The following is a 12,407-nucleotide window of genomic DNA, read 5'->3' on the forward strand; positions in this document are numbered from 1 at the left end:
GAGAGAGAGAGAGAGAGAGAGAGAGAGAGAGAGAGAGAGAGAGAGAGAGAGAGAGCGAGAGAGCGAGAGACCCAGTGGATGTCTCTCTGTGTTAATGATGGCCACGGTGGCACAATTACCCCAGCACAAGGACAAAGACCCAAGCCACCAGTGGGTGAGGGGTGAAGATATGCCCTCTCAACCTCTCCAACGACAAAACGACCAGCTGAGTTGCTCAGGATAATGTGCCTGTCATCTTAGATAGGAGTGACTTGCCTAGTTAAATAAAGGTCAAATAAAAGTAAATAAACACAGCATAGAAGATGATCAACCTCAGTCAGGGTTGTTCTTTTCACGCAACATTCTATGAAAAATATATAAAATTTTCTGGTTCAGATGTAACATGTAGGCTTTGATGTTGAGGTCTTTCTTCATGTTGACAAGCTGTGTGGGTTAAAACCAAATGCATTCATACATTTCCTTCTCTACACAGCCATCTCAAACATGTTGGTGGGCATTGTTCTGGTCTAGGCTAAGGTCACTTCTCTAGTTGGCCGATCGTGATCCTTTACTACAGTGACCCAGATAGGGACTGTGGAGCTGCCAAACACTTCAGGGTGCGTCCCATTCCCTATACAGTGCACTACATTTGACCAGATCTGGTCAAAAGCAGATCACTATATAGGGAATTGGGTGCCACAGCTCTCGCTGTTACCCAATAAGACAGCCTACCATGCTGTGTGAAAGAGGCTTACCACACAAAGAGGGCCTACTACTGAGTTCAGAAGGGTTTCTGTGGTTTGAGTTATGAGCTCGGTTCTGTCCCAAATGGCACCTTATTCCATATGCCCATAACCCTCTTTCAAGCCATGAGTTGATATGAGGAGTGGTCTCTCCACTATGCCGAGAGGTCCAAGACAATAACAAGTTTGTGTGCGCGCGCGCGTGCGTATGTGCGTTTGTGTCTGTGCACCTGTTGCATTTCCAGTATGTTTTCCTGGCCATCCCTCAGCATCACACAGTCACTCAGTCCACAATGTCTGCATCCCAAATGGCACACTTTATATTGTACTACTTTTGACCAGGGCCCATAGGGTAGTAGTGCACTTTATAGAGAATAGGGTGCCATTTGGGACACACCCCTTTAATGAGTAACCTAATTAAACAAACAGTAGAGGCTAAACAAACATTTGTTGTTTCAACATCCACATTTTGTAACATTCTCTCTAGAGATAAAGTCCAGATTTGTGTGGTCTAGTCTTGGTCAGGTCCGTCACATCAGGACAGTGTGTGTGTTTGTGTGTGTGTTGTGTGTATCTCACATCAGGATAGTGAGTAAAGGACCATTGCTTGCCTGGCTGGCATAACCTCTGCATACCTCACGGTAAACAGGGGTAATACTGTAGATTTAGGTCAGGGGGAGAAGACTAGCCTAATTATCTGACAACATTTCTTATGTATTATTTGTTTATGGAAAGACAGATGCACCTGGGATGGTATGTCAGGGTGGCACAACTGTTACTACTAGTTCACATCGGGCTTATTTTACGCTTGTCTCTCACCCAATTGGCTGACTCCTAAGATCTATAACCCTGGTCTGTCACCCAATTGAATCTCAAAGCGCTTCAAGAGCAAAAATTAACAGGCAATATATCATGACAAGTCAACCAATAGAAGCCAAGTCTTTGAAAGTTGCATCCTCCGAAGATGGAGAGGGTCAGTTCATGGCTTGAGCGAAGAGAGCTGGTCAGAGGAGGGTAGATGATGGTGATGGAGTCTGCTGATGCCCTTGCCCTCTGCAAGATTGCAGAGGGCAAGTCTGGGAACCAGCCTGTGTCTTTTAGCCACTGTACTTCTCCTCTTCCTCTCTGTGTAGCACCCACTTGGGTGATGCCTCAGCAGCTCTGGGTGCAAGAAAGCTCACCACACAAAGTTCAGAATAGTAGCCAGTCGTCCTCACTACGAGCCCTCTGAATCAGCACTGCTGTATTCCTGTATCTCCCATTCCTCTCACGCTTCAGGCGACTCCTCAAATAATGTTCTCAGAAGATCAGGAAATGGCAGCAAGGTGAAACAAAAAAGCTGCTACTGTGTCCAGATGCAAAAACATTAGCCAGCTAGCAAAATCCTAGAGGAAAACCTGGTTCAGCCTGCTTTCCACCAGACACTAGGATATTAAATCACCTTTCAGGACAATTCGGCCACTCAGAAAACACAGGGCGAAATCTACACTGGAGTTACTTACCAAGAAGACAGTGAACGTTCCCAAGTGGACGAATTACAGTTTTGACAAATCTACTTGAAAATCTATGGCAAGACCTGAAAAATGTTTATCTAGTATTGATCAAAAACCATTTTGACAGAGCATGAAGAATTTTTTTATGAATAATCGGCAAATGTTGCACAATCCAAGTGTGGAAAGCTCAAATTTTAAATAAATGTTGCAACACATTTTTAAATGTTTTCACTTTGCCATTATGGGGTATTGTGTGTAGATGGTTGAGAAAAAAAAACTATTTCATCCATTTTGAATTCAGGCTGTAACACAACAAAATATGTAATATGTCAAGTGGTATGAATACTTTCTGAAGGCACTGTATCTCCTTCTTAATTTATCCAGCTCAGGAAAATGCTTCTGACTGAGCTGCTTAAACGAGGACATGGAAAAGATTAAGAGGAACACATGCAAGCACCCATGACCATAACACAGCCCCGTTAAAGCCACACATAGAAGACACTCAGTGATTTTGAACAGTACTTATCACAACAACAATAACAACAATGACATGTCACAACAAAGGTTTATCATATCGAGGACTGAATGCTATTGTCAACAAAGGACTCAAAGCTGTATTTTTAAATTAGACAACCCACTATTTTGCTTGTTAGGCTTCCTAGATAGTTTAGTGTGTCAACGTGGACCCTTTAGACAAGAAGATTGACTGGAAACACAAACTAAGATTGTGAAATGATGATGAAGGGGTTCTCTAATACATATTCACATGCTACCTTCCCTCATTGTCAACGTCAATGTGCCCCTGCCACACCCAGGATATCCAAAATCTAAGTATTTGGCAAAATACAATTTCAGTAGCCTATTTGTTTAAACATAAAAGTAGTACAAAATATGTACACATATTATGCTCATTCCCTAGAGATAAATGTTGACACAGCCTACTTTCCCTCTTCCCTGCTAGGCTGAAATACCATATTTTAGTGTAGCAGCTGTGTGAACAACATACAATTCCATCATTGTAGTGACATATCTACCAACGTTCTTATTATGGGTTTGATTTTCAAACAGAGCTGCATTGAAAGGATAATACACTCATTGGAATGAATAAGCTAGGCACTAAATGGCAGAATGGACTGGTTGATGATCAATGAGCACTGATCATTTCAGTGAACAATTTAAATTTCAGTAAGGAAAGGCTGGTCTCAGATCTGTTATCTTAGAGAGCAATTATTCTGAATAGGTAGGTAAGCCTGCTATGCTTAATAAAATAATTTCCCAATTCTCATACTTTGGTATGGACAACCTGGACTCAGAGGTAGATGTAACATAGTGAACGAAAATCAGGGACACTCAAATTAGTATGATATGTTACATATGGATGTATTCATTTGTGGATGTTCACCAACCATTTCGTATGTTATGTTACAAATTCCAATTTGTATGATATGTTACGAATTGCAATTCATACAATATGTTACGAATTTGAAATACGTATATGTTGCAAATTCCAATTTGTTGTGGCTAACATTAGCTAGGGTGGCTAATGTTTGCTAGGCTATGGGTTAGGGGTTAAGTGTTAGGGTTAAGGTTAGGAGTTAGGTTAAAGGGTTAAGGTTCAGGTCACGGGAAGCTAACCTGCTAACAAGTTGCAAAGTTGCTAAAAGCTAAAGTTGTCCGTGATGATATTTGAACACACAACCTTTGGGTTGCTACACGTTCGTGTTATATGCCTACCCTTCCACCATCCTTTCATTTGTGCTTTATCGCTTTACACTCCAACATGATATAATAGGAAAACGTCATCCTGACATGGTTTTGCAAAAAGGTAATGTCACGGTAGCTGATATTTTTCTCAGTACGTTGCAGTCAATGCAAAAAGATGACTGTCGCAGGGTTAACATTTTTCTTGTCTGTAGCTCCTCTTTATCCCTCCCTCCCTCATTATCTTCTCTCTTCCTCCCCCTTCTTTCACACCCGCCACCTCTCACCCTCTCTCGCTCTCTCCACCTCCCTCACTCTCCCTTCTTTCCCTCCCCCTCCTTTCATCTGTCTCCCTTCTCTGCCTGTCTCTTGAGTCTCTCTCCCCTCCCTCCTTCTCCCTCTCTCCCTGCCTTTTCTCTCTCTCCTCCCCCATCCATTATCTCCCCCTCCTTCTTTCCTCTCTCCCCCTCCTCTAATCACTGTTTCTCCCTCTCCCTCCTCTCTCTCCCTCCTCTGTCTGTCTGACATGTAGACACAGACAGACAAACAGACACAGACAGACAAACAGACAGAGACAGACAGATAGACTGTCTGATGTAACCATACCAAGTGTAACATATCATACTAATTTGACAGAACCGGATTTTCATTAACTATGTGACATCTAGTCTATGAGACCAGCCTGGTTTGGATAGATCCCCTAAAACTCAGTGATCTATGCATTGATTCTGAGAAAACGTCAGCTGCAGTTTGTTGGAGAACTTCACACAGGGGTGTACTAAGCTACTTTGTTCTCGGTACCCAAGCAAAATTATTCGGACAGATTGGTGCACGATGATTTGCAGTCGCTAACCTGTATTTATGATTGTCTCATTAGGCGGGTGCTTACATTTGACCTATTTTACACATGTACATGTGTGTGAATTAGAAATTAGTTTTTTTTGGCATATCCTACTCCCCTGAAACACCCTCAGAGAGTGAGGTCACGGCCAGGGCTCAGTCATTACTGACAGCAACCCTAGAGCAATTTGGCACCTGTGGAATATTTGAAGTGCAAATATAACATGAAAAGTTATAAAAACTTTTGCATTCTGCTTGACTTACCTTTTTTAACCGGTTATGTATTACAGTTTGAAATACTTGAGCCACAAACAAGCCAATCCCGATGAACAGCAGATGAGCGCTGACAATCCCAACTCCATATACAGCACAAGATCTTTGAGTCATGATGCAGGACAACAGCGCGTAAAAGTTATAACACAGCAAGAAGAGGACAATACCGTTGAAATGTGGCAACTGAGCCGGGTGCGCTTTTATCTTCAAGTTCCTTCAGTTCACGTGCATACATTAAGAACAAAACATCGTCAAAGTTGACTATGTTGTCCTCCTTTGTGGTTTGTGGTCAGTTTTTCCGTTTTTCTGTAACTTGTAAAGTGGTAGAACTTGGATTCTGTATTAGTTACCGATTGTATCTGTTTATTCTAGTCGACTATAATGGTAATCACTTCTTTACTCTTCTTAGTTTTAAGTCATTGCAAGAAAAGGGATGTATGCTAAGTACTGAGATCTTTCACAATAAAATGATGTCGTCTGCAATCCGGGGTGGTGAAGGTGTAATAAACGGCTAGAATAATGCCAGTGGATATTTGTAGGGTGGTGAGAAGGTCGCGCTTCTGCGCTAAGCGAATGTTGATTGGTCACAACGCAATGTCTGCTGTTCACCCTTCAACACGTGTGACAATACGGTTATTGTTTCTGCCTGATTGAGAGGAAAAGTAACCGTGTTGTATTCATTAGTGCACACTGTAGAAAACGCTTTGCAATTAAAACGAGCATTTGTTATTGGACAAGTTCAGGTTAGCCGGTCTACGCTTCGGCCTGTTTGCTTCCCAAGTGAGTACACCCCAGGGTTGGCTGTCTTGCTACTCACACAGGTTATGGGCAGACAGCCTAAAATTCACCCAGATCCTTGCTTCATAATGGTGCATAAAAGAGCTTGATAAAATAATTTGAAGTCATAAACAATTATCCATGTGGAGATAATTTAATATAATTTTCTATTTTTGTAATGTAATTAATTGTTTCACACTATTTGCATGGATTGAAATGATTTGACATCAAACTAAAAGGGCAAATTCAGGGATGGAAGTTGTAACTCTAATGTCAAATGTCAAATGATAATTCCAATCCTGTCAACAAGTGTAATAAGTAATATAAGAACGTCTAGACATTTCATATAGTACCTATTCAAATATAAAGGTTTTCGTTTAGTTATAGGATGTTTAAAAGACAATTTGTCAGTTGCAGACGGAAAACATGTTGACTCTACACGAATAAGACATAGTTTGTAAAACATTGCATGTTAAAGCTTAGAGTGCTATTTCCTTTTCTCTCACAAACACATTTTCAGGTTAGTTTGCCCCTCATTTTTCGCTGAATGTCTAATATAAAATAAAAATATACAATGTCAAAGCCTTTTTTTTCTCTATCCATACAGTATGACGCACCTCATGATACAGATAGAGTGTATTCTAGAAATGACCCAAATGTTTTTTGAATCAGAACTTTTAGAGAGTGAAGAACTAAATATAAGCATACAGATACTGTTATTATCATGCCTTAGCCACACGCGACCTTCAGAGTCTTCGCTCAAGACCTTTTTCCAACTTTGGGCAAAGAGTGATGGTTAGGGGGCCTTCTCATCAAAATAAAGACTTTTAGAGGAGGGTTGAATAAGTGCAGCACCCATTTATTACACATACTGTAAATAGAGGGCCTCAGGGCCATGAAATAGCCAGTTATTTCCTAAGTATGAGTTATCTGCAGGGATCAAATTACAGTGGGGCTATGAGGGGTAGGGCACCTCCATAACAAATCAGGACCACCCCAAGCTTTGAGACTATCAGCACATTCAGATAACAGTGTAACCCATCCCTTAACCTTTTTCGCCCAGGGGTTCCGCTAGCGGACCACAACATTCCGCTGCGAACATCCCTTCGCAGCGCGCGAAATTCAAAAATATTTTTTTGAAATATTTAACTTCCACACATTAACAAGTCCAATACAGCAAATGAAAGATAAACATCTTGTGAATCCAGCCAACATGTCCGATTTTTAAAATGTTTTACAGCGAAAACACAATATATATTTATGTTAGCTCACCACAATAGCCAAACACACAACGGCATGTTTTCTCCGCAAACATAGCTTTCACATAACCCACAAATAGAGATAAAATCAATCACTAAGCTTTGAACAACTTCATCAGATGACAGTCTTATAACATCATGTTATACAATACATTTATGTTTTGTTCGAAAATGTGCATATTTATAGCTACAAATCCTGGTTTTACATTGTGAATACGGCGCCATAATGCACCAAATTGTCCGGAGATATTTTGGACAGTCACGTAATCTAACCAAAAAACTCATCATAAACTTTGCTAAAAAATACATGTTGTACAGCAAATGAAAGATACACTGGTTCTTAATGCAACCGCTGTGTTAGATTTAAAAAAATAACTTTAGTACAAAGTACAGCATGCAATATTCTGAGACAGCGCCCAGCCATTCTCCGCCATGTTGGAGCCAACATATTCCACAAAAATACGAAATAACATCATAAATATTCTCTTACMTTTGATGATCTTCCATCAGAATGTAGTGCAAGGAGTCCTAGTTCCACAATAAATCGTTGTTTTGTTTTAGAATGTCCATTTCTTCTCTCGAATTAGCAACTTTGGCTAGCATTGTGGAGMGCACATGTCCATCAACTCTTGGTGCATGGAACGAAAAATTCCAAAAGTCACAATAAACGTTGAATAAACTGGTCAAACTCAGTTGAAAATCCATCTTTATGATSTTTTTCTCATATGTATCCAATAACGTCGAAGACGGAGCATTTCGTCGTGTATACCTAACGCATTGCAGAAAACAATGTAGTGTTCCCTGGTGCGCAGCTGAATACTGCCAATAGGGCGGACCTGTCACTCCAAAAGCTCTCATTCGGTCTCACATCAAGCTAGACACCYCATTCAACATTCTACTGCCTGTTGACATCTAGTGGAAGGCGTATGAAGTGCATACAGATCCATAAATAAAAGGCAATTGAATAGGCAAGGCCTTACACAGAGCCCCATTTTCAGAATTTTCACTTCCTGTTTGGAAGTTTGCTGCCAAATGAGTTCTGTTTTACTCACAGATATAATTCAAACCGTTTTAGAAACTTCAGAGTGTTTTCTATCCAATAGTAATAATAATATGCATATCGTATGATCTAGAACAGAGTACGAGGCCGTTTAATTTGGGCACGATTTTTTCCCAAAGTGAAAACAGCGCCCCCTATTTCTAAGATTAATAATGCTCGCAGGAGCCTCTGACTTGTCCGAGCAACAGGAGTCTGGCCAGCAAGACTTGTGGGGGCTGTTTTATTCAGACTTCAGTGTGGCTTTTGACATTATCGATCATAGTCTACTGCTGGAAAACGTATGTGTTATGGCTTTACACCTCCTGCTATATTGTGGATAAAGAGTTACCTGTCTAACAGAACACAGAGGGTGTTCTTTAATGGAAGTCTCTCCAACATAATCCAGGTAGAATCAAAATCAACATCAAATAAAATAAAATGTATTGGTCACATACACATTGTTAGCAGATGTTATTGCGAGTGTAGCAAAATGCTTGTGCTTCTAGTTCCGACAGTGCAGCAATATCCAACAAGTAATATCTAAGGATTCCACAACAAATACCTAATACACACAAATCTAAGTAAAGGAATATATAGATTTTTATTTTATCAGTTGACTGAAAACATTCTCATTTACAGCAATAACCTGGGGAATAGTTACAGGGGAGATGGATGAGCCAATTGTAAACTAGGGATGATTAGGTGACCATGTTGGTATGAGGGACAGTTTGGGAATTTAGCCAGAACACCAATGTTAACATCCCTACTCTTACGATAAGTGCCATGGGATCGTTAGTGACCACAGTGAGAGGCATTACACCCGTTGAACAACCCATCCAAAAGGCAACACCCTACACAGGGAAATGGGATATTTTTTCTAGACCAGAGGGAAGCATGACTCCTACTGGCCCTCCAACAGCACTTCCAGCAGTATCTGGTCTCCCATCCAGGAACAAACCTGCTTAGCTTCAGAAGCAAGCCAGCAGTGGGATGCAGAGTGGTGTGCTGCTGGGAATGGATGAAGAATTTCAGAGCGCATAGGCTAAGATGTAATAGATAGTGTAGAATACAGTATATACACAGGAGATGAGTAACGCAATATATGTCAACATTATTAAAGTGGCGTTATTAAAGTGACTAGTGTTCCATTTATTAAAGTGGCCAATTATTTCAAGTCTGTATGTAGGCAGCAGCCTCTCTGTGCTAGTGATGGCTGTTGAACAGTCTGATGGCCTTGAGATAGAAGCTGTTTTTCAGTCTCTCGGTCCCAGCTTTGATGCACCTGTACTGACCTCACCTTCTGGATAGTAGCGGGGTGAACGGGTAGTGGCTCGGGTGGTTGTTGTCGTTGATGATATTTTTGGCCTTCCTGTGACATCGGGTGGTGTAGGTGTCCTGGAGGGTAGGTAGTTTGCCCCCGGTGATGCATTGTTCAGACCGCACCAGCCTCTGGAGAGCCCTGCGTTTGTGGGCGGTGCAGCTGCTGTACCAGGCGGTGATACAGCCCAACAGGATGCTCTCAATTGTGAATCTGTAAAAGTTTGTGAGGGTTTTAGTTGACAAGCCAAATTTCTTCAGCCTCCTGAGGTTGAAGAGGCCCTGTTGCGCCTTCTTCACCACACTGTCTGTGTGGGTGGACCATTTCAGTTTGTCAGTGATGAGTACGCCGAGGAACTTAAAACTTTCCACCTTCTCCACTGCTGTTCCGTCGATGTGATCCCTTTGCTGTTTCCCAAAGTACACAATCATCTCCTTTGTTTTGTTGATGTTGAGTGAGAGGTTATTTGCCTGACACCACGTCACCTCCTCCCTGTAGGCTGTTTCGTCATTGTTGGTAATCAAGCCTACTACTGTTGTGTCATCTGCAAACTTGATGATTGAGTTGGAGGCATGCATGGCCACGCAGTCATGGGTGAACAGGGAGTACAGGAGGGGGCTGAGCATGCACCTTTGTGGGGCCCCAGTGTTGAGGATCAGCGAAGTGGAGATTTTGTTTCCTAACTTCACCACCTGGGGGCTGCCGTCAGGAAGTTTAGGACCCAGTTGCACAGGGCGGGGTTGAGACCCAGGGCCTCAAGCTTAATGATGAGCTTGCAGGGTACTATGGTTTTGAATGCTGAGCTATAGGCAATGAACAGCATTCTTACATAGGTATTTCTCTTATCCAGATGGGATAGGGCAGTGTGCAGTATGGATGGTGATTGCATCGTCTGTGGATCTATTGGGGCGGTAAGCAAATTGAAGTGGGTCTAGGGTGTCAGGTAAGGTAGAGGTGATGTGATCCTTGACTAGTCTCTCAAAGCACTTCAAATCAAATCAACTTTTATTGGTCACATGCACATGGTTAGTAGATGTTAATGCGAGAGAAGTGAAATGCTAGTGCTTCTAGTTCCTACCGTGCAGTAATATCTAACAAGTAACCTAACAATTTCACAACAACTACCTTATACACACAAGTGTAAAGGAATGACTAAGAATACGTACATATAAATATATGGATGAGCGATGGTCGTGTGGCATAGGCAAGATGCAGTAGATGGTATAGAGTACAGTATATACATATGAGATGAGTAATGTAGGGTACGTAAACATTATATAAAGTGGCATTGTTTAAAGTGACTAGTGAAACATTTATTACATCCAATTGTTTATTATTAAAGTGGCTAGAGATTTTAGTCAGTATGTTGGCAGCAGCCACTCAATGTTAGTGATGGCTGTTGAACAGTCTGATGGCCTTGAGATAGAAGCTGTTTTTCAGTCTCTCAGTCCCAGCTTTGATGCACCTGTACTGTAAGGCTCCCTGCAAACAAACATTGTGACCGAGTAGGACCCAACCACTGAAATTGTAATTCAACTAAGGGGAAGGTCAGGCGCGTCAATCGGGAGAGAAGGAGAGAGGCAGGGACAACGAGAGCGAGATTAATGAGAATCCTCGCTGGGGAAACGCTTGGACCCTAGGGCTATTTTCTGGGAATTGTTGGTCGAGGTAAAACTGTTGCCAACAACGCAGGAGACTCGGGTTCATATCTCAGCCTATGCACCGATAGACTAAAATTCATTATGATTGTAATTCAACTACTGATAGGTTTTGCCCGGAAAGATACGGTTGTTAGTGTTTGTTTAAGAGTTTTGTGATAGTTTCCGGTTAATGATTATTGGTTTGATGGTTTAGGTAACACCAGTGAAATTGAACAGGAAGTTAAGGTATACTATGATTATAATCTGTTTCCATTACATGGAACCATGTTAGGTCGGTAAAGGGGATTGCAGTTTGGGTTAATTTTATTTTGCAAAACAAGCTTGGAGCGCACATTCATTAAGTATAATGAACCATTGAGGAAATTTAAAACTAATGATTGGAGGGAGTACAATGGAATTATCATTATTATTAGGTTTTGTTTGTAGTCAACGTTTGGATTTCTAAATCCGGGTAGTCTGACAAAGTGGTTTTTCTGGGAAAAGGAGTGCTTCATTGTCTTGTCTTTCTTTGGAAATGTTTTCCGGGGCTTGAGGAGATTTCCATTTTCCTAGAGACACGATATCTTAACTTCTCTAGGGTATGTGGGACGGTAGCGTCCCACCTCGTCAACAGCCAGTGAAACTGCAGGGCGCCAAATTCAAAACAACAGAAATCCCTTAATTTAAATTCCTCAAACATACAAGTATTTCACAACATTTTAAAGATAAACTTGTTGTTAATCCCACCACAGTGTCGATTTCAAAAAGACTTTCCGACGAAAGCACATCAAATGATTGTTAGGTCAGTACCTAGTCACAGAAAAACAGCCATTTTTCCAGCCAAAGAGAGCAGTAACAAAAAGCAGAAATAGAGATAAAATTAATCACTAACCTTTGATGATCTTCATCAGATGACACGCATAGGACTTCAGGTTACACAATACATGTATGTTTTGTTCGGTAAAGTTCATATTTATATCCAAAAGTCTGAGTTTAGGCGGGACGCTACTGTCTCACTTGGCAAAAAGCCTGAGAAAATGCAGAGCGCCAAATTCTATGAAAATTACGATAAAATCAAACTTTCATTAAATCACACATGAAAGATACCAAATTAAAGCTACACTGGTTGTGAATCCAGCCAATATGTCAGAATTCAAATAGGCTTTTCGGCGAAAGCATACAATGCTATTATCTGAGGATAGCACCATTGTAAACAAAGAGAGATAAGCATATTTCAACCCTGCAGGCGCGACACAAAACGTAGAAATAAAAATATAATTAATACCTTACCTTTGACGAGCTTCTGTTGTTGGCACTCCAATATGTCCCATAAACATCACAAATT

At 41.2% G+C, this 12,407-nt stretch overlaps 1 protein-coding gene across 2 annotated transcripts in view; it reads right to left on the reverse strand.

The window, feature by feature from the left end:
• LOC111961221 (lysosome membrane protein 2) overlaps positions 1-12,407 on the reverse strand; it is a 99,484-nt gene that overhangs the window by 54,126 nt on the left and 32,951 nt on the right. The window contains exon 1 of one of the 2 annotated variants that reach the window (XM_070440523.1): positions 5,021-5,550. The exons of the other annotated variant lie outside the window; for it this stretch is intronic. Coding sequence (XP_070296624.1) covers positions 5,021-5,143 — 123 coding nt within the window. The 5' untranslated portion in view covers positions 5,144-5,550. Of the gene's footprint in view, positions 1-5,020; positions 5,551-12,407 lie in introns of those variants that run through there. 2 annotated transcript variants of the gene reach the window in all.

Source organism: Salvelinus sp. IW2-2015, linkage group LG4q.1:29, assembly GCF_002910315.2.
Source record: "Salvelinus sp. IW2-2015 linkage group LG4q.1:29, ASM291031v2, whole genome shotgun sequence".
In the NCBI taxonomy this organism is placed as follows: domain Eukaryota; kingdom Metazoa; phylum Chordata; class Actinopteri; order Salmoniformes; family Salmonidae; genus Salvelinus; species Salvelinus sp. IW2-2015.